Source organism: Oryx dammah, unplaced genomic scaffold (genome assembly GCF_014754425.2).
Source record: "Oryx dammah isolate SB20612 unplaced genomic scaffold, SCBI_Odam_1.1 HiC_scaffold_17, whole genome shotgun sequence".
In the NCBI taxonomy this organism is placed as follows: domain Eukaryota; kingdom Metazoa; phylum Chordata; class Mammalia; order Artiodactyla; family Bovidae; genus Oryx; species Oryx dammah.
Window position 1 is genome coordinate 76,663,230 of NW_024070201.1, and position 23,917 is coordinate 76,687,146.

At 37.6% G+C, this 23,917-nt stretch overlaps 1 protein-coding gene and 1 pseudogene across 1 annotated transcript; both read right to left on the reverse strand.

Moving 5' to 3' along the window:
- Window positions 1–12,393: 12,393 nt before the first annotated feature.
- LOC120877033 lies at window positions 12,394–13,302 on the reverse strand (annotated as a pseudogene).
- Window positions 13,303–18,332: 5,030 nt separating this feature from the next.
- Window positions 18,333–19,274, reverse strand: LOC120877034 (olfactory receptor 8K3-like). Its single transcript, XM_040259337.1, has one exon. The coding sequence runs from the start codon at window positions 19,272–19,274 to the stop codon at window positions 18,333–18,335; it is 942 nt and encodes a 313-aa protein (XP_040115271.1).
- Window positions 19,275–23,917: the final 4,643 nt, after the last annotated feature.

Sequence of the window (23,917 nt, forward strand, 5' to 3'; positions counted from 1 at the left end):
CCCCCTCACCCTGGGAATATATGTTCTACCCAGCATTCCTATAACAGGCATTGCTTAGGGACACTCCCCTGAGAGAGGAAGGTGCTGTTGAGATAATCTGGACTGAATATAAGACTGAATCCAGTTAAGGTCTCTCCATAAAATTTTAAGATTCTAACAGGCAGGAGTTGTGATTTACAAAAATTTGGTCTCCCAAGACAAGCTCATTTGTTAATTTCCCTTGTTTATTAAACCTGCCACCTTCCATCTGGAGTGGTCAGACTCTTTCTGCTGTCTCTATTTGCATTCCATGTATGGGGGCTAATTTGCAACCCCAAACAATTATCTGTCAGCATTTCCTATCTTGTCTTTACATTCCTTTAACATATAGCTCATATTTATGTTAATATTCACATATAAAATTTTAATGTATTTTTTTAGTTACTCTAGTATCTTTATTGGCAAATAGATGGGGAAACAGTGGCTGACTATATTTTGGGGGGTTTGAAAATCACTGCAGATGGTGATTGCAACCATGAAATTAAAAGACGCTTGCTCTTGGAAGGAAAGTTACGACCAACCTAGATAGCATATTGAAAAGTAGAGACATTAATTTGCCAACAAAGGTCCTTCTAGTCAAAGCTATGGTTTTTCCAGTAGTCATGTATGGATGTGAGAATTGGACTATAAAGAAAGCTGAGCACCAAAGAATTGATGCTTTTGAACTGTGGTGTTGGAGAAGACCCTTGAGAGTCCATTTGACTGTAAGGAGATCCATTCAGTCCATCCTAAAGGAAATCAGTCTTGAATATTCACTGGAAGGACTGATGCTGAAGCTGAAACTCCACTACTTTGGTCACCTGATGTGAAGAGCTGACTCATTTGAAAAGACCCTGATTCTGGGAAAGACTGAGGTCAGGAGGAGAAGCAGACGACAGAGGATGAGATGGTTGAATGGCACCACCCACTCAATGGACATGAGTTTGGGTAAACTCCAGGAGCCGGTGAGGGTCAGGTAGGCCTGGCGTCCTATGGTCCATGGAATCACAAACAGTTGGATATGACTGAGTGACTGAACTGAACTGGAACTGAACTGATTGATATATTTTCAAATACTTGGTTATTACTGTGTTCTGATCATGCCTGTGGAACTTATAGCTGATATAGTTTGGTATAGATTATATTAATGAAAATATTGGCTTTGCAAGCAATGGGAGTTCTTTGCATATTTTGGATATTGTCCTTTATTGGTTTCATGTTTCAATAAAATTCTCCCTGTTATCTATTTTCTTTCTGTATCTTGATGAACAGAAGTTCAAATTTATTACCTTCAATCAAGTCAACTTAATCAATGGTTTTCATCAATCAATTTTTATTCTTCTGATAAAGATGCTACATAACAAAGTACCCAAAAGTTTAGTGTGTTGAAACAACAGCCCCTTCCTCTGCAATTTTCTGGAAGGGTTTGAGTAGGATAGGTGTTAGCTCTTCTCTAAATTTTTGGTAGAATTCAGCTGTGAAGCCATCTGGACCTGGGCTTTTGTTTGCTGGAAGATTTCTGATTACAGTTTCAATTTCCGTGCTTGTGATGGGTCTGTTAAGATTTTCTATTTCTTCCTGGTTCAATTTTGGAAAGTTGTACTTTTCTAAGAATTTGTCCATTTCTTCCACGTTGTCCATTTTATTGGCATATAATTGCTGACAGTAGTCTCTTATGATCCTTTGTATTTCTGTGTTGTCTGTTGTGATCTCTCCATTTTCATTTCTAATTTTATTGATTTTATTTTTCTCCCTTTGTTTCTTGATGAGTCTGGCTAATGGTTTGTCAATTTTATTTATCCTTTCAAAGAACCAGCTTTCGGCTTTGTTGATTTTTGCTATGGTCTCTTTTGTTTCTTTTGCATTTATTTCTGCCCTAATTTTTAAGATTTCTTTCCTTCTACTAACTCTGGGATTCTCCATTTCTTTCTTTTCTAGTTGCTTTAGGTGTAGAGTTAGGTTATTTATTTGACTTTTTTCTTGTTTCTTGAGGTATGCCTGTATTGCTATGAACTTTCCTCTTAGCACTGCTTTTATAGTGTCCCACAGGTTTTGGGTTGTTGTGTTTTCATTTTCATTTCTACACATATTTTGATTTCTTTTTTGATTTCTTCTGTGATTTGTTGGTTATTCAGAAGCGTGTTGTTCAGCCTCCATATGTTGGAATTTTTAATAGTTTCTCTTCTGTAATTGAGATCTAATCTTAATGCATTATGGTCAGAAAAGATGCCTGGAATGATTTCAATTTTTTTTTGAATTTATCAAGGTTATATTTATGGCCCAGGATGTGATCTATCCTGGAGAAGGTTCCGTGAGCACTTGAGAAAAAGGTGAAATTCAGTGTTTTGGGGTGAAACATCCTATAGATATCAATTAGGTCTTACTGGTCTATTGTATCATTTAAAGTTTGAGTTTATTTGTTAATTTTCTGTTTTGTTGATCTATCCATAGATGTGAGTGGGGTATTAAAGTCTCCCACTATTATTGTGTTATTGTTAATTTCCCCTTTCATACTTGTTAGCATTTGTCTTACATATTGTGGTGCTCCTATGTTGGGTGCATAGACCACCATCACCGTAATACCAAAACCTGAAAAAGATGCCACAAAAAAAAAGAAAACTACAGGCCAATATCAGTGATGAACATAGATGCAAAAATCCTTAACAAAATCCTAGCAATCAGAATCCAACAACACATTAAAAAGATCATACACCATGACCAAGTGGGTTTTATCCCAGGGATGCAAGGATTCTTCAATGTCTGCAAATCAATCAATGTAATTCACCACATTAACAAACTGAAAAATAAAAGCCATATGATTATCTCAATAGAGGCAGAGAAGGCCTTTGAAAAAATTCAACATCCATTTATGATAAAAACTCAGGAAAGCAGGAATAGAAGGAACATACCTCAACATAATAAAAAACCTATATATGACAAACCCACAGTAAACATTATCCTCAATGGTGAAAAATTGAAAGCATTTCCCCTAAAGTCAGGAACAAGACAAGGGTGTTCACTTTCACCACTACTATTCAACAAAGTTCTAGAAGTTTTGACCACAGCAATCAGAGCAGAAAAAGAAATAAAAGGAATCCAAATTGGAAAAGAAGAAGTAAAACTCTCACTGTTTGCAGATGACATGATCCTCTACATAGAAAACCCTAAAGACTCCACCAGAAAATTACTAGAGCTAATCAATGAATATAGTAAAGTTGTAGGATATAAAATCAACACACAGAAATCCCTTGCATTCCTGTACACTAATAATGAGAAAGTAGAAAAAGAAATTAAGGAAACAATTCCATTCACCATTGCAACAAAAAGAATAAAATACTTAGGAATATATCTACCTAAATAAACTAAAGAGCTATATATATAAAATTATAAAACACTGATGAAAGAAATCAAAGAGGACACTAATAGATGGAGAAATATACCATGTTCATGGATCGGAAGAATCAATATAGTGAAAATGAGTATACTACCCAAAGCAATCTACAGATTCAATGCAATCCCTATCAAACTACCAGCGGTATTTTTCACAGAGCTAGAACAAATAATTTCACAATTTGTATGGAAATACAAAAAACCTCGAATAGCCAAAGCAATCTTGAGAAAGAAGAATGGAACTGGAGGAATCAACCTGCCTGACTTCAGGTTCTACTACAAAGCCACACCAGTCAGAATGGCAGTGAGCCAAAAGTCTACAAGCAATAAATGCTGGAGAGGGTATGGAGAAAAGGGAACCCTCTTATACTGTTGGTGGGAATGCAAACTAGTACAGCCACTATGGAGAACAGTGTGGAGATTCCTTAAAAAACTGGAAATAAAACTGCCTTATGACCCAGCAATCCCACTGCTGGACATACACACCAAGGAAACCAGAATTTAAAGAGACACGTGTACCCCAGTGTTCATCGCAGCACTGTTTATAATAGCCAGGACATGGAAACAACCTAGATGTCCATCAGCAGATGAATGGATAAGAAAGCTGTGGTACATAAACACAATGGAGTATTACTCAGCCATTAAAAAGAATACATTTGAATCAGTTCTAATGAGGTGGATGAAACTGGAGCCTATTATACAGAGTGAAGTAAGCCAGAAAGAAAAATACCAATACAGTATACTAACACATATATATGGAATTTAGAAAGATGGTAATGATAACCCTGTATGCAAGACAGCAAAGGAGACACAGATGTTTAGAACGGACTTTTGGACTCTGTGGGAGAGGGAGAGGGTGGGATGATTTGGGAGAATGGCATTGAAACATGTATACTATCATGTAAGAATCGAATCGCCAGTCTATGTTTGATACAGGATACAGGATTCTCGGGGTTGGTGCATGGGTATGATCCAGAGAGATGATATGGGGTGGGAAGTGGGAGGGGGGTTCAGGATTGGGAACTCATGTACACCTGTAGCTGATTCATGTCAATGTATGGCAAAACCAATACAGTATTGTAAAGCAAAATAAAGTAAAAATATAAAAAAAAAAAAAGAAACAGCCCCTTTACTTTGCTCTCCGTTTGTGTCTCGGAAATTTGAAGATGTTCTTTCTCATTTTGATTTGCAATTGGATGGTGAATATACATTAAACAGGACTTCTCTATGATATTCCTGGAAGACTGCCTCTCTTAGGGATCCCTCAGTGCTACCAACTCAATCTGTTGTATGTTAATTTCTAGCTTGAAGAAGCCTCACTTGTGCAGACAGCAAAATCCAAACTTGAACCCATGTGAGGAAACGCTGTGACAGTTGATTCTACATGAGGATTTTTTCCTAACCAGATATCCGACCATGATAGATAGGTTATTTATGATTTTTGTGGATAAGCAAATTTATTTAATTAACACTGATAATGAAAATGTCAGTTTTTAAAGGCAATGGATTTATATATAGATTTTAATGGGATATTATGTTGCTCTTATTCTCAAAGGCTTTGCATGTTTTAAACTTAGTCTCAATTATGAAGTTAAAAAGTTTTGTAAATGCCCGTAGGAGAGCCATGATGTCAGCACCTATGTTTACTTCTGATTTACTTCTTTTTCTTCCTCTTGAGCCTGATCATTTCATTCATTTTTTGTAACCTGCAAATGTTATAGAATATTTTACATTTATTTAGCATTTCAATGTGTTATCTTTTAAAATAATTTTGAGGAGCATGGAGTTATAACTTGTCTTCCATTTGTTAGTAATGGATAGCCAACCATGTTTGCTTAATTTTGATTTTGATAATCCCTGACTTATTAGTGCCTAACACAATGTCCAGCTTGACTTTTTCATTCAATAAATATTTGTGAAATAAATGAGACTATTGAAGCTAAAGATCACTTCAGATAGGAGTAACACATGTTCATTCTACCTGTGATGTCAAATGCAGAATTGGGCTCTAAACAGAATTGTATAGATATAGATGGTAAGATGCCACTTCCTAAGAAGTTCTAGACACAATAGCCTTGTAAAGCTAATTTTACTCATGCAATTTTTCCTTGCAAAGGTTAGGTTTAGTCCATATTATATCTTAATGAAATTCTTTCCATGTTATGCAAAAGTTATTTATAATCAATAATTCTACTATTTTTTAACCTTTGGCTTTGCCCATTTCCACCCTTTGTAACATTTTTTTATATTGCACATCGTCAAAAAAAAAAGAAAGAAAAGAAAAGAAAAAGAAAAGACAGTTCCACTGAGGTACACTGAGAAGATCCCTTGAGAAACTAGGATGCAATTCAAAGTGTAATTGTGTCTCACATACAAAACCAATACAATATTGTAAAGTAAAAAAATAAAAGTAAAATAAAATCTGAAAAAAATAATAAATAAACAAAGTGCAGTTGTGTTCTTCTTGTTGCTCTAGTGTAATCAGCATTTCAACTACAGGAAACGGACCTCATTAAAACAAAAACCTGCATATGTGTATATGTGTACCTGCCCTTTCTTTCCAATCTGTTCTCTTTGATGAGAGAATTAAAGACATAAAACCGTTGTTTCTTTTTTCCAATATATTTGCTTTGTATTAAGTTTTATTTGGGCATTTTTTAACCTGAAAAGATCTTCAGTTATCTATCATTAATGTATTGATCAATCTGACTCTCAGAAAAAAACACTAACTGATTTCATGTCCAATAAGACAGTAAGAAACCATGAAAATATACACAGGAGTATCCTACATAAACTGATATCCTAAACTTTTCTATCTTTGGTAAGTTAAATTAGTGTCTTTCTATTTATTCTTTTCAGATTTAGCCTACATTGCAGATAGTTAAAATATTGAAACATGATAGAGTTCTATTGTTATAACCAAATGCTCCAGGAAACAAACTCACTCAGAAGGACAGCATGGATAGTGGAGTGCAGTTTATGACACCAGCGGGTCCGAGGCAGAGTTTCCACTTTAGGCAGGGACCCCAACCAACTATTGTGAAAACCTTATATATCTTAACTGTACCACTCAAGCCCACATCCCTAAATTCCTTAAACCTAGCCTGGGAAGTATTAAAGGGAGATGCAATCAGGTTACAGCCATGATTCATAATCAGAAGGGTCAGCTGGTTTTACATTGAAGCCTCCACCAATTGGTGCCACAAAGGTTACAAAGGTGATTGACTACATAGGGGACTATTACATTCCTTTTGGCTATGGGAAATATTGGTATGGAATCTGGTGCTTATCAGTCCAGGATGCCAGTTCGGCTGTAGGTATGCTATCCCCATGGCTACCGGGCACATAGTCCAAAGTTCGCGGAAAGTGCAAGATGGAGATTCTTTCTTTTTCAAGAAGGAGTCAGCTCGGCCTATTCCATTCTTCCCTCACTATCACTATTTTAATCTTAAAATTCATCTTATTTGAATTCATAGCTTATATAATTCAATTGATAGAGTTGCCATCAAATTTTGCCATTGAAATTAACAGTTCAGTTCAGCTCACTCACTCAGTCATGTCCGACTCTTTGCGACTCCATGAGGGAGGCACGCCAGGCCTCCCTGTCCATCACCAACTCCCAGAGTCCTCCCAAACTCACGTCCATTGAGTCGGTGATCCCATCTAATCATCTCATCCTCTGTCGTTCCCTTTTCCTCCTGCCTTCAATCTTTCCCAACACAGGGTCTTTACAAATGAGTCAGCTCTTCGCATCAAGTGGCCAAAATACTGGAGTTTCAGCTTTAACATCATTCCTTCCAATGAACACTCAGGACTGATCTTTAGAATGGACTTGTTGGATCTCCTTGCAGTACAAGGGACTCTCGAGAGTCTTCTTCAACACCATAGTTCAAAAGCACCAATTCTTCGGCGCTCAGCTTTCTTCACAGTCCAACTCTAACATCCATACATGACCACTGGAAAAACCATAGCCTTGACTCGACGGACCTTTGTCGGCAAAGTAATGTCTCTGCTTTTGAATATGCTATCTAGGTTGGTCATAACTTTCCTTCCAAGGAGTAAGAATCTTTTAATTTCATGGCTGCAATCACCATCTGCATTTATTTTGGAGCCCCCCCAAAATAAAGTCTGACACTGTTTCCACTGTTTCACCATCTATTTCCCATGAAATAATTTAATATGGTGTAAATTTAAAGTCTACAACATGTTGATTTGACCCATTTATATAGTTTAATATGGCTACAATTTATCACTACTTAACATTTTCACATTACACAATTATAATTGCTTTTTGTGAGGTGAGAATATTTAAGGCCCACTCTTTTAGCAGCTGGGAGGAGCCACCCACGCCCAAGGCTAGGGCCAGTGGCCAGGAGGAGCAACCTGAGGAGCAGTGGCTGAGCAGGCACAGGAGGGCCTAGAGGAGCTATCCCACATTGAAGGTCAGGAACGGCAGCAGTAAGGAGATACCCCTTGTCCAAGGTAAGGAGCAGTGGATATGCTTTGCTGGAGCAGCCGTGAAGAGATACCCCATACCAAAGGTAAGAGAAACCCAAGTAAGATGGTAGGTGTTGCAAGAGGGCATCAGAGGGCAGACACACTGAAACCATACTCACAGAAAACTAGTCAATCTAATCACACTAGGACCACAGCCTTGTCTAATTCAATGAAACCAAGCCATGCCTTTGGGGCAACCCAAGACAGGCGGGTCATGGTGGAGAGATCTGACACAATGCGGTCCACTGGAGAGGGAAATGGCAAGCCACTTCAGTATTTTTGCCTTGAGAACCCCATGAACAGCATGAAAAGGCAAAATGATAGGATACCGAAAGAGGAACTCCCCAGGTCATTAGGTGCCCAATATGCTACTGGATATCAGAGGAGAAATAACTCCAGAAAGAATGAAGGGATGGATCCAAAGCAAAAACAATACCCAGTTATGGATGTGACTGGTGATAGAAGCAAGATCCGATGCTGTAAAGAGCAATATTGCATAGGAACCTGGAATGTCAGGTCCATGAATCAAGGCAAATTGGAAGTGGTCAAACAGGGGTGGCAAGAGTGAACGTCGACATTCTAAGAATCAGCGAACTAAAATGGACTAGAATGGGTGAATTTAATTCAGATGACCATTATATCTACTACTGCAGACAGGAATCTGTCAGAAGAAATGGAGTAGCCATCATGGTCAACAAAAGAGTCTGAAATGCAGTACTTGGATGCCATCTCAAAAATGACAGAATGATCTCTGTTCATCTCCAAGGCAAACCATTCAATATCAGTTATCCAAGTCTATGCCCCAACCAGTAACACTGAAGAAACTGAAGTTGAATGGTTTTATGAAGACCTACAAGACCCTTTAGAACTAACATCTTAAAAAAGATGTGCTTTTCATTATAGGAGACTGGAATGCAAAAGTAGGAAGTCAGGAAACACCTGGAGTAACAAGCAAATTTGGCCTTGGAATGTGGAATGAAGCAGGGCAAAGACGAATCGAGTTTTGCCAAGAAAATGCACTGGTCATAGCAAACACCCTCTTCCAACAAAAGAGAAGACTCTACAAATGGACATCACCAGATGGTCAACACCGAAATCAGATTGATTATATTCTTTGCAGCCAAAGATGGAGAAGCTCTATACAGTCAACAAAAACAAGACCAGGAACTGACTGTGGCTCAGATCATGAACTCCTTATTACCAAATTCAGACTCAAATTGAAGAAAATAGGGAAAACTGCTAGACCATTCAGGTATGACCTAAATCAAATCTCTTATGATTATACAGTGGAAGTGAGAAACAGATTTAAGGGCCTAGATCTGATAGATAGAGTGCCTGATGAACTATGGAATGAGGTTCGGGACATTGTACAGGAGACAGGAATCAAGATCATTCCCATGGAAAAGAAATGCAATAAAGCAAAATGGCTGTCTGGGGAGGCCTTACAAATAGCTGTGAAAAGAAGAGAGGTGAAAAGCAAAAGGAGAAAAGGAAAGGTATAAGCATCTGAATGCAGAGTTCCAAAGAATAGCAAGAAGAGATAACAAAGCCTTCTTCAGTGATCAGTGCAAAGAAATGGAGGAAAACAACAGAATGGGAAAGACTAGAGATCTCTTTAAGAAAATTAGAGATACCAAGGGAACATTTCATGCAAAGATGGGCTTGATAAAGGACAGAAATGGTATGGACCTAACAGAAGCAGAAGATATTAAGAAGAGGTGGCAAGAATACACAGAAGAACTGTACAAAAAAGATCTTCACGACCCAGATAATCATGATGGTGTGATCACTCATCTAGAGCCAGACATCCTGGAATGTGAAGTCAAGTGGGCCTTAGAAAGCATCACTACGAACAAAGCTAGTGGAGGTGATGGAATTCCAGTTGAGGTGATGGAATTCCAGTTGAGCTGTTTCAAATCTTGAAAGATGATGCTGTGAAAGTGCTGCACTCAATATGCCAAAAAATTTGGAAAATTCAGCAGTGGTCATAGGACTGGAAAAGGTCAGTTTTCATTCTAATCCAAAGAAAGGCAATGCAAAAGAGTGCTCAAACTACCACACAATTGTACTCATCTTACATGCTAGTAAAGTAATGCTCAAAATTCTCCAGGCCAGGCTTCAGCAATACGTGATCGGCGAACTCCCTAATGTTCAAGCTGGTTTTAGAAAAGGCAGAGGAACCAGAGATCAAATTGCCAACATCCGCTGGATCATGGAAAAAGCAAGAGAGTTCCAGAAAAACATCTATTTCTGCTTTATTGACTATGCCAAAGCCTTTGACTGTGTGGATCACAATAAAGTATGGAAAATTCTGAAAGAGATGGGAATATCAGACCACCTAACCTGCCTCTTGAGAAATCTGTATGCAGGTCAGGAAGCAACAGTTAGAACTGGACATGGAACAACAGGCTGGTTCCAAATAGGAAAAGGAGTACGTCAAGGCTGTATATTGTCACCCTGCTTATCTAACTTCTATGCAGAGTACATCATGAGAAACGCTGAACTGGAAGAAACAGAGGCTGGAATCAAGATTGCCGGGAGAAATATCAATAACCTCAGATATGCAGATGACACCACCCTTATGGCAGAAAGTGAAGAGGAGCTAAAAAGCCTCTTGATGAAAGTGAAAGAGGAGAGTGAAAAAGTTGGCTTAAAGCTCAACATTCAGAAAACCAAGATCATGGCATCCGGTCCCATCACTTCATGGGAAATAGATGGGGAAACAGTGGAAACAGTGTCAAACTTTATTTTTCCGGGCTCTGAAATCACTGCAGATGGTGACTGCAGCCATGAAATTAAAAGACACTTACTCCTTGGAAGAAAAGTTATGACCAACCTAGATAGCATATTCAAAAGCAGAGACATTACTTTGCCAACTAAGGTCCGTCTAGTCAAGGCTATGGTTTTTCCTGTGGTCATGTATGGATGTGAGAGTTGGACTGTGAAGAAACCTGAGCGCCGAAGAATTGATGGTTTTGAACTGTGGTGTTGGAGAAGACTCTTGAGAGTCCCTTGGACTGCAAGGAGACCCAACCAGTCCATTCTGAAGATCAACCCTGGGATTACTTTGGAAGGAATGATGCTAAAGCTGAAGCTCCAGTACTTTGGCCATCTCATGCAAAGAGTTGCCTCATTGGAAAAGACTCTGATGCTGGGAGGGATTGGGGGCAGGAGGAGAAGGGGACGACTGAGGATGAGATGGTTGGATGGCATCGTGGACTTGATGGATGTGAGTCTGAGTGAACTCCGGGAGATGGTGATGGACAAGGAGGCCTGGCGTGCTGCGATTCATGGGGTCACAAAGAGTCGGACACGACTGAGTGACTGAAGTGAACTGAACTCTTTTAGCAACTTTCAAGCATAGAATATTGTTAAAGACATTTTTAAAATGTATCTGGTACAGAGAATATTTAGCCACCTGTTGCAAAGAACTGATCCTTTGGAAAGAACCTCCTGCTGGGAAAGATTGAAGGCAGGAGGAGAAAGGGACAGCAGAGCATGAGGTTGGTGGATGGCATCACTGGTGTGAAGGACAGGGAAGCCTGGTTTGCTGCAGCCTATGGGATAGCAAAGAGTTGGACATGACTGAGTGACTGCACTTGAATTTACAGAGAAACGGTGTGACTTAGACAAATAAGATGTTGTGAGTTACTGAGTTGCTAAGTGTGCTGAGTTTAAAGACTTTCTATGGCTCATATATGAAAGCAACTTCACTGATGAGGACAGAGCAGGATCCTACATTCTTCCACGTGACAAGGGAACATCTCTATCAGTTAAGATGACTGATGAATTCAAATCATTGTACTACACTGAGCCTCCTAGAAACCACAAGTTTAATTTTAATTCATGCCTTAGAAAAATATAGTGAATAAAAAAGAAGAAGCATGCACTTGTATAAAACCACATGTACATGTACAAACACATGTAGACACTAGGAAATTTATTCTAATAGTTGGGAATAACAATAATCCTTTGAATCCTTTTATATATGCTATTCTTCCTCACTCGACTCTCTTTACTTGCCCTTACAGTGTCCTAACTCATTCTAAGACATGGTGCTATTTACTTAATTATATTTGTAATTCATCACTTCCCCTCAGGAAAGGCAGATATTTTCCCCCTTTGGGTCCTAATGTATGTATAGCACATAGAAGTATAACCAGCCCTGTGGCTCAGAGGTTAAAGCATCTGCCCACAATGCGGGAGACCTGGGTTCAATCCCTGTGTTGGGAAGATCCCCTGGAGAAGGAAATGGCAACCCACTCCAGTATTCTTGCCTGGAGAATCCCATGGGTGGAGGAGCCTGGTGGGCTACAGTTCATGGGGTCGCATATAGTTGGACACGACTGAGCGACTTCACTTTCACTTTAGAAGGCATTTCCTAAATATGTGCTGAACATTTCCATACTTTTTATTCTATTTAGAGACACACAGAGAGCAGTATGAAGCCCACCACCTAAATTACAGGATTCATATTGTACAGAAGCCTTAAGAGAGAGAATTGCATAGTCTTTTCCATGTACTTTGTAGGGCATGTTTTACATCTTTGTTCCTCAAACTGTAGATCAAGTGATTTAGCATAGGGATAATGAGCGTGTAAAATGTAGATGCCATTTTATCTGTGTCAAATGAATGGTTAGACTCTGGCTGCACATACATGAATATTAAAGCCCCATAGAACACTGTGACCACCGCCAGGTGAGACCCACAGGTAGAAAAAGGCTTGTGCTTGCCTTCAGCAGAGCTCATCCTGAGAGTGGATGCAAGAATAAGAAGGTAAGACACAAGAACTAACAGAAGGGATGAAATCATATCAAAACCAGCTATAATTAGTATAATTATTTCTACGTCATGTGTATTTGAGCAGAGCAAAGATAGCAAAGGGAAACTGTCACAGTAGAAATGTCTGATGACATTATAACCACAGAATGGTAAACTAAATGTCTTTACAGTGATGAGAAGAGATACAAGTGCACTATAGAGGTACAGGATTGTCACCAACACCCTACATACCCTTAGTGACATAATAGCTGGGTAGAGCAGAGGGTTACATGTGGCCACATAGCGGTCATAGGACATTGTTGACAGAATAAAATTTTTGCCAATAATGAACACAAGAAAGAAAGCTAGCTGTAGAGCACAAGAATAATAAGAGATTGTATGAGGTCCTATATTTATAGAGCAACCAAGGTCAGTAAAAGCCAGGTGTCAGGGAAAAAATTACATGGGGTTTGTAGCCTGAAGTCTGTCTTGGTACGGATGATCATGCCCAAGTTGCCCACCACTGAGATCACGTAGATGGTGAGGAAGAGTCCAAACAATGGAGCCTGTAGCTCAGGGCGGTCTGATTCCCATGCGGATGAATTCACTCAGCACCGTTATATTGTGTTTGTTCATCCACGTTTATCAGAAACTTATTCTGGATAGAGATATGAGCATAGCAAGCAGATTTCGTGTATTATCACCTGGAAGAGTTTTAAATGTAAAGCTGGTCTAAAGAAAATGCATATTAATGTCTCAAAATAGGATATTTCAAAATAAACCTATGTTCTACATATAATAATACATACAAAGGTAGAGACAGAGTCAGGAATATTTATTAGTTCTCAACTGAAAATTATTTTACTAACCAAAGAACATTTGTCAATGTCTAGGAGTCCTGTTGGTTGTCACAACTACGAGTTGGTGCTACTTGCCAGCAATGGTTAGAGGTCAATTATGCTTCTCAACCTCATAATACCCTTTACCAGTGCAATATCTGAAGAGTTACAAGACTGAAAAATCAGGATGGTTAGATAGATAAATAGGTACATACATAGTTGAATAGATAGAGCTAGATAAATATAGATATATAGATACAAATATATAAACTTAGATATGCAAAGGAAGAAAGCTAAAACGAAAATTTTGGGTCACATGTATAACTATTTTTGTGCTATTCTTCTAAGCTTTCTATTAGCCATTTACATAACTGCAATTACATAGGGGCATGTATAAATGATGTTTGCTAATACGACTTAATGCATATGCCAATTATGTAACAGATTATATTGTGCAATTAAATAATAATAAAACCATAAAACTGGGTACTTAAAAATCTGTTACTATCCAATTAATTCTTTCCACATTTCAATCTGTGTTAGAAATTCCATTTTGCCTGATCAAAGGATCTGGAAAGAATTGTATGTTTACTGGGGCTTCCATGATAGTTCAGTTGGTAAAGAATCGGCCTGCAATGCAGGAGACTCCAGTTCAATTCCTGGGTTGGAAAGATCCGCTGGAGAAGTGATAGGCTACCCACTCCACCTACTCCAGTATGCTTGGGTTTCCACTGTGGCTCAGCTGGTAAAGAACCCATCTGCAATGCGGGAGACCTGGTTTCCAGCCCTGGGTTGGGAAGATCCCTTGGCATAGGGAAAGGCTACCTATTCCAGTACTGTGGCCTAGAGAATTCCATGTCACAAAGAGTTGGACACAACTGAGCGAATTTCACTTTCACTTTGGATCCGAGAGATACCAATGTGGTCCACTGGAGAAGGAAATGGCAAGCCACTTCAGTATTCTTGCCTTGAGAACCCCATGAACAGTATGAAAAGGCAAAATGATAGGATACTGAAAGATGGGCACAATGAAGGACAAAAATAGTATGGACCTAACAGAAGTAGAAGATATTAAGAAGAGGTGGCAAAAATACACAGAAAAACTATACAAAAAAAAAAGATCTTCATGATCCAGATAGCCACAATGGTGTGATCACTCACCTAGAGCTAGACATCCTGGAATGTGAAGTCAAGTGTGCCTCAGGAAGCATCACTACGAACAAAGTTAGTGGAGGTGATGGAATTCCAGTGGAGCTATTTCAATTCTAAAAGATGATGCTGTGAAAGTGCTGAACTCAATATGCCAGCAAATTTGGAAAACTCAACAGTGGCCACAGGGCTGGAAAAGGTCAATTTTCATTCCATTCCCAAAGAAAGATAATGCCAAAAAATGTTCAAATTACCACACAATTGCACTCATCTCACACACTAGTAAAGTAATGCTCAAAATCCTCCAAGCCAAACTTCAACAGTATGGGAATCATGAATTTGCTAAACCTTTGCTAAGCCAGGTTTAGAAAAGGCAGAGGAGCCAGAGATCAAACTATCAACATCCACTGGATCATAGAAAAAGCAAGAGAATTCCAGAAAAACATCTATTTCTGCTTTATTGATTCACCAAAGCCTTTGACTGGATAAATCAGAACAAACTGTGGAAAATTATCAAGATGGGAATACCAGACCACCTGACCTGCCTCGTGAGAAATCTGAATGCAGGTCAAGAAGCAACAGTTAGAACTGGACATGGAACAACAGACTGGTTCTAAATCGGGAAAGGAGTATATCACCCTGCTTATTTAACTTATATGCAGAGTACATCATGGAAAATGCCGGGCTGGAAGAAGTACAAGCTGGAATCAAGATTGCCAGGATAAATATCAATAACCTCAGATACAGAGATGAGACCACCCTTATAGCAGAAAATTTAGAGGAACTAAAGAGCCTCATGATGAAAATGAAAGAGGAGAGTGAAAAAGCTTACTTAAAATTCAACATTCAGAAAACTAAGATCATGGCATCCGGACCCATCACTCATGGCAAATGGATGGAGAAACAATGGAAACAGTGCAAAACTTTATTTTGGGGGCTCCAAAATCACTGCAGATGATGAATGCAGCCAAGAAATTAAAAGACACTTGCTTCTTGGAAGAAAAGCTGTAACCAACCTAGACAGCATATTAAAAAGCAAAGACATGACTTTGTCAACAATGTACATCTAGTTATAGCCGTGGTTTTTCCAGTAGTCATGTGTGGATGTGAGAGTTGGACTATAAAGAAAACTGAGCACTGAAGAATTGATGCTTTTGAACTGTGGTCTTGGAAAAGACTCTTGAAAGTCCCTTGGACTGCAAGGAGATCAAACCAACCAATCTTAAAGGAAATCAATCTTGAATATTCATTGGAAGGACTGATGCTGAAGCTAAAACTTCAATATTTTGGCCACCTGATGTGAAGAACTGACTCATTGGAAAAGATTGTGATGCTGGGAAAGACTGAAGGCAGGAGACAGAGACGACAGAAAATGAGATGGTTGGATGGCATCATTGACTCGATGGACATGAGTTTGAGTAATCTCCAGGAGTTGGTGATGGACAGGGAAGCCTGGAATGCTGTAGTCCATGGGATCACAAAGAGTTGGACATGACTGAGTGACTGAACTGAACTGAACTGAACAATCCCTAAGTCCATTCATGTTTTTGCAAATGGCTTATTTGATCTTTTTAATGACCGAGTAGTATTCCATTGTATATATGTGCTATATCTTCTAGGGACTTCCCCGGTGGCTCAGACAGTTAAGCATCTGTCTACAATGTGGGAGATCTGGGTTCGATCCCTGGGTCGGGAAGATCCCTGGAGAAGGAAATGGCAATCCACTGCCTTACTATTGCCCGGAAAATGCTCTATCTTCTTTATTTATTCCTCTGTTTTTGGACATTTATGTTGCTTCCATGTCTTGACTACTGTAAACAGTGCTGCAATGACCTTTGGTTGTGTATATATTTTGAATCATATTTTTCTCCATATATATGCCTAGGGGTGGGACTCCAGGGTCAAATGGTAGCTCTATTTTTATCTTTTATGTAACCTCCATACTGTTCTCCATAGTTTCTGTGCCAAATTTATATTCCCACCAATATTTTAGGAGGGCTCCTTTCTCTTCACACCCTTTCCAACATTTACTGTCTGTGGATATTTTGAGGATAGCCCTTCTAGCTGATGTGAGGTAATATCTCATTGAAGTTTTGATTTGGATTTTTCTAATAATCAGCAACACTGAACATATTTCCATGTGTCTCTTGGCCATCTGTATGCCTTATTTTTGAGAAATGACTAGGTCTTCTGATCATTTTTGATTGGATTATCTAGATTATGTTTTGATGTCATACAAACTTTTCACTAGCCCTTGGTCTTGGATATAGATTTTCCCTTATTGCTTTATCTGAATGTTTTATGGTTTAGCATTTTACACCTAATTTATTTTTCATTTTGAGTGCATCTTTATAAGGTTCGGGTCAGCATTATTTATTAATTTGTTTATTTTTGTCTCTGTACTCCCAATAATGTCAGCACATGTTTTTAAAAGGCTATCATCCATTTTCTGGATATACCATCTTTTTTTTATCCATACTCATAGTAAAGGAAATCTTGGTTGTTTTGTGTCATGTTGTTTAAAAGTTGTATTCCAGTGAAGATTTTTTATTAAAAATTCATTGGATAAACAAATAATTTTATTGCAAGATACTAAACAAAGCATATATTGTAGACTAATAGCCTCAGAAAAGTTGCAGGATTATTAAATAGAGTAAAAGGTAGCACATGGGAAAATGTAGAACTCATTTATAAAAAGCAAGATAATTGCATCCCTGTCATGTATCAGGCCTTAGAAATATGGCATAGTGCCAACAATGAGATTGTTTCCATTTGCTTCCCACAAGTAAAATAATGAATTGTGCAGTTAAATACTGAAAGTCAATTAAAACTTACTGCATAAACAGTGTTGATAAAAATTGGAAACATCAATCCAAGGAAAGACAACCAACACAGTTAATTCATTAGCATTTCTCTTACTCAAAAATGCAAAAAGTAGAACATTACTTTTAAACATGAATAAATATTTTTATTCAAAAAGACAAAATTATTTTACTATCCCTTCAATGAAACTACCAGTTATGAAGAAAGAATTACCACTTGAGAGAACAAGAAGTACCAATCTAGGAGCTACTGAGGGATCCCAAATTTTATCTTGATTTAAATGTCCTTTGATTTCAACAAAATGTATGAATTGAGACAAAATCAGGCTTCAGTCGGACCTATGAATTGCTGAATTGGAACATATTTTCAGTTAATAGGTGAATAGGTTCTTATAAGAAATTAGAGGAATTGATGATAAAAAATGTAGGATCTCAGTGTAAAGAATAGGGTATTTGAGAAAACAAATGTGATTGATGACTTCAAATACACAGATGAAACATACTGGGGAAAAAATGAAAGAAAATAAAGAACTCAGAGGCACACACAACATGCCATAATTTTATTCTAAAAGATGAGAAAACATTCAGGAACCTGGACAGTCATTTCTTTATCTATATCCACCTAACACATTCTCCTAACATTTACTTAATTTATATACAAAATTGGTCTTTTGTGCTCAAGGCAATTTTTTTTTTACTATTTTCTTCATTAATCTCTGCAGCAATTGAAAGTGCCTAATATATATGATATAATCTATAAATAGTTGTTGAACATATTTATATTCACTACTTAATTTGGAGGCATATAGAACAAAATTTAGAGTCCATAACCGGTTTATAGAAATTGTATTGCATGTTAATAAAAAAGGTTGCATGATTTTTTCCACATCCTATGTAGTGCACATTTTACATCTTTATTCCTCAAGCTATAGATTAAGGGATTCAACATAGGGATAACGAGAGTATAAAATATGGAAGCCACTTTATCAGTGTCAAAGGAATGGCTGGACTCTGGTTGCACATACATAAATAGTAAAGTCCCATAGAACACTATGACCACAGTCAAGTGGGATCCGCACGTAGAAAAAGCCTTGCGCCTGCCTTCAGCAGAGCTCATCCTGACAATGGATGCAAGAATGAGAAGGTAAGACACAAGGACTATCAGAAGAGAGGAAATCAAATCAAACCCAGCTAAAATCAGAATAATCATTTCTACTTCATGTGTATTTGAGCAGAGCAAAGGTAACAAAGGAAGACTTTCACAGTAGAAATGACTGATGACTCTATAGCCACAGAAAGATAAATTAAATAATTTTATGGTGACGAGAAGAGACACAAACGTGCTGTAGACATAGGGGATGGCTACCAGCACCCAGCACACTCTTTGTGACATGATGACTGGGTAGAGAAGAGGGTTACAGATGGCCACATAGCGGTCATAAGACATTGCTGACAGAATAAAAATTTCACTAACAATAAACACAAGAAAGAAAGCTAGCTGCATAGCACAAGAGTAATAGGAGATTATATTTTGATCTTCGACAAAATTTACTAACATTTTGGGTCCCACAGTTGTTGAATAACCAAGATCTGTAAAAGCAAGGTGTCTAAGAAAGAAGTACATGGGTGTCTGTAACTTGGAGTCCATCTTGGTAAGAATGATCATGCCCAAGTTGCCCACCGATGAGGTCACGTAGATGATGAGGAAGAGCCCAAACAATGGAGCCTGCAGCTCAGGGTGGTCGGTAATTCCCATAAGGATGAATTCATTTATCACTGTTCCATTGTGTGTTCCCATTCAGATTTATTAAAGAACCTGTTCTGGGTAGAAACATCAACATAGTCAATAGGTTCTATGTATCATCATCTGGAAGAGTTTCACTGTGCAAAGCTAGTATAAACAGATAAAACTTTCCAGTTTAGGATATTCGAAAATAAACCAGTTTAGGATATTCGAAAATAAACTCATCTCGTGGCTCAGATAGTAAAGAATCTGCATGCAGTTCAGGAAATCTGGGTTCAGTCCCTGAATTGGGAAAATCCCCTGGAGAAGGGAATAGCAACTCACTCCAGTATTCTGGCCCAGAGAATCCCAAGGACAGAGGAGCCTGGCAGGCTACAGTCCATGGGGTTGCAAAGAGTCAAACATGTCTGAGCAACTAACATTTTAATTTTCCTACATATAATAAAATATATAAATAGTGATAGAGATAGAGATAGTTGCTGTTTCTCAACTGGAAATTATTTTACTAACCAAAGGACATTTGTCAAAATTGAGAAGACATGTTAATTGTTACAACTGGAATGTGGAAGCTATTGGCATATGATGGTTAGAGGTCAGTGATGCCTCTAAACTTATCTTATAAATCACCGTATCTGTCTAAAATCTCAGTAGTACTAAGGTTGAAAAAACAGGATGTTATAGATAGATAGATGATAGATAAATAGACAGATACATATATACATACAGAGATGTATAGATACAGACAAGAAATACAATAGATACAGACATATATATGACAAGAAAAAATTTAAGACATAAATTTGAGGGCTACATATATAAACTATTATTGTGCTGTTCTTATAAACTTTCTATAATTTCTATCTAGTCATTTATATAATTGCAATTATGTAGTGACATGTATAAATTAAATTTAATAATACATATGCCAATTATATAATAAATTATGATGCAATTAAATACTATCCATAATAAAATTTTAAAACCAGAATTCAGAAAATGTGTAGAACTTGCTACTCCAACACAGAGTTCTATATTGTTCTATGCACAGTTGATATATGCCAAAAACAGTTAACACCCTTGACACATATTAGACAGCTGTATAAATAAGAAAACTATAACAGATCACACTGAGACTTATTTGTATTTCTGTGAAGAAACATATAAGACATATAATAACTAGATAGAAAGATAGATAGATGATAGATAGAATTTCTGTTCTAAATTTCCTTATGGTATATAAAAAGGGCTAGTTTGGGCAAATAATTCAACCTACCTGTAAGTTTATTTTCTTACACAAAGCCAGTATGGTTACAGGATTGTTGGGTGGGAAAATGAGGGTTAAATAATTAAATGTCTTTATGTTACCTGGAAATCAAGTACATATTGGTTTAAATATATAAATGTGTGTTTAAATATATAAATATGTGTATATGCTGCTAAGTCACTTCTGTCGTGACTTTGACATTTCTCTATCAGGTCACCCCTTTGAGAAGACCATTGTAGAAATGGGCCTTTCCTAAATGTATTAATACATCATTTGAATTTAGAGCCCCATGTGCTAAAAGTGGGAAGTTAACTGAGAGTGAAAAATAGGAGTGAAATCAGTACTAAATTTACTCACTGGTGAATATAAATTGTCCTTAACAATTGTTGAAAGACCTCCAGACATTTTGTTGTGTTCTCCTAGGCATTAGGGCTAATCAACAAATGGTTTGACATCTCCTCAGGGAAAGTCTCAAAGGTAAGGGAATCCATATATTGTTCTCACAGCCGTGTAAGAAATACAGGAAGAAGTCAACACAGAAACTTCATTACAGGTAAAAATAATATTGCATGTGGTACAATATGCTACCAACATCCACAATATTTCAGTGACATTTGCCAAGTTCCACTTTAATTCTATGACATTCATTCTACATTTAGTTATGGGGTAGGGGTGGGGAGCGGACCGAAATAAATTACATATATTACATCCTACTTGACCAGTTCCTCACTCACCCATCACTATAGCCCTGACAGAGACATAAAACCACAGTCCAGAGAATATGTTTATATGGTGAAGAAAATCTCCTTCAGGTAAGTTACTATCACTATTAGAAACAAATAAACATTAAAAAAACAAACAAACAAAAAACCCCCCAAAACCATGCATTTGACATTTGAGAACTATTTCCAGGTAAGATGCTGCTGCTGCTGCTGCTAAGTCGCTTCAGTCGTATCCGACTCTGTGCGACTCCATAGACGGCAGCCCACCAGGCTCCCCGTCCCTGGGATTCTCCAGGTAAGAACACTGGAGTGGGTTGCCATTTCCTTCTCCAATGCATGAAAGTGAAAAGTGAAAGTGAAGTTGCTCAGTTATGTCCGACCCTCAGCGACCCCATGGACTGCAGCCTTCCAGGCTCCTCCGTCTATGGAATTTTCTAGTACTCCAGTACTGGAGTGGGGTGCCATTGCCTTCTCTGATATATATATACATATATATATATGTATATATATAATGAAGTCAATAGCTTAGCTCAAAGAGATCTTCTTTATGTATGTAAATTCATCTGCAGTGTGACATACCTTCTTTGTCAAGGCAATATGATTAACAGGTGAGAATTATATAATGTACAATGGAATACATGCAATTTACTCCAAGCCTTGCCCCTTCTGCAGAAATAATATTGGGCCATCAGAGTGCTTGGATTTTTTTATCTTCTAAATTTCTTAGTTATTTTGGCAAAATGTGAATAAAACTTTATTTTGATCTGTATTTCCTTAAAATATTAATCTGACCCAAGGGGCAGTTTCACTATAATGGACTTCTACTGACTTGTAAGAATTCAAATGTACTTTATTATGCAAGAACCCAAGGCAATATGAGGAAATTTGAGCAAATTGGAAGAACGAGAAGTCATTAGCATTGTTCTCATATCTTGAATATCACAATAACTTGCTTTGGATAAAGGAATGCTAAACTTTAAAAGGGGACTTCCCTGGTGACTCAGGATTAAAGAATTTGCTTGCCAATGCAGGAGACATGAGTTCAATCCCTGGGTCAGAAAGATCCCATGGAAAGGAAATAGCAACACATTCCAGTATTCTTGCCATGGAAAATCCCATGGACAGAGAAGCCTGGAAGGCTACAGTCCATGGGGTCGCAGTCACCTGAAACAGCACAATGGGCCACAGTATGATAAAAAAATGTTCAAAGTTCCTATGTTAAGTAATAATGTACTAGAGTAATGGGATAAAATACACTATAGAATTGCTATACATGGATCCTTGCATATCATTTTAATTTTTACATCTTAAGCCAAAGAAATTCCTTTAAACTATAATATAAAGCATAGTTATTTTTATATAATCAAATAAAAATATATCTGAAGGTCTCTAATAATACACACATCAAGAATATACCAGTGTAAGAAGTGGATGGCAGATTAAGGTAGATAATTATTAAATTTAAAATATTGACTCTCAGCAACCTCATAGACTGCAGCCTACCAGGCTCCTCCGTCCATGGTATTTTCCAGGCAAGAGTACTGGAGTGGGGTGCCATTGCCTTCTCTGAAAGTAATTAACCTCCAATTAAAATAAATAAATTTGTATTTTTAAAAAAATTAAAAAAAAATTATGAGCCTGAATGTTTCTTTAAAGAAATAGAAATGATACAGATAAAAATAAAAATTACAATAAAATTACAGTGACAGTAATTGTTAAAGGATCTCTATAAAAAAAGAATAAAAGCACAATTTTATAATATTACATGTGAAAATGATTACATGAAATCTGCATTTAGTTCACTAAAAATGCTGCTTACAATTTTATGACCTCCTAATCACCAGTCTTGCCTTGATGCATACACTTTTCTTATATCAGAAATATTGAAATGTGCATCACTAAAGAATAAATTTAGAGAAATATCTTCAATATATTTAATAAGAAGTAGTATGAAACTTGTTTTGGTTTCTTTGCTTTTTTTTGCAATTATGAAAGTGAGAAAATACTTTGCAATTATGAAAGTGAGAAAATACAAACTTAGCAAATTTCAATTTTCCTGTAAATATAAGAAAAGATAGAAGTGTTTTTGTTTTCCTCTCATGCTTTAGCATTCTACAAAAACCAAATAATTTTCTCAGAGTTTAAAATCTTTGTTGAATATCAATTGTTATTTTTTTAAAGCTGTACCTCATGAAATAATTATACATTTTCGGTCAGATCTCACTTAACATCAAAGAACATGTTGATCATTGTACTATTACCATAAAACTGGCTACTTAGACGTCTCTTTTTTTTTTTTTTTTTTTTTAGACGTCTCTTAATATGCAAATAATGTTTTCTACATCTCAGTGTGAGGTGGGAATTCCATTTTGCCTCATCAAGGGATCTGGAAAGAATTATACTTTTACATTTATTTAAATAATCATTCGGAGAAGGCAATGGCAGCCTACTCCAGTACTCTTGCCTGGAAAATCCCACGGACGGAGGAGCCTGGTAGGCTGCAGTCCACGGGGTCGCTGAGGGTCGGACACGACTGAGCGACTTCACTTTCACTTTTCACTTTCATGCATTGGAGAAGGAAATGGCAACCCACTCCAGTGTTCTTGCCTGGAGAATCCCAGGGACGGGGGAGCCGGGTGGGCTGCCGTCTATGGGGTCGCACAGAGTCGGACACGACTGAAGTGACTCAGCAGCAGCAGCAGCAGCAACAA

Coding starts and splice junctions, on each gene's coding strand:
- LOC120877034 (XM_040259337.1), bottom strand. CDS start 19,274: ATGGGAACACACAATGGAACAGTGATAAATGAATTCATCCTTATGGGA.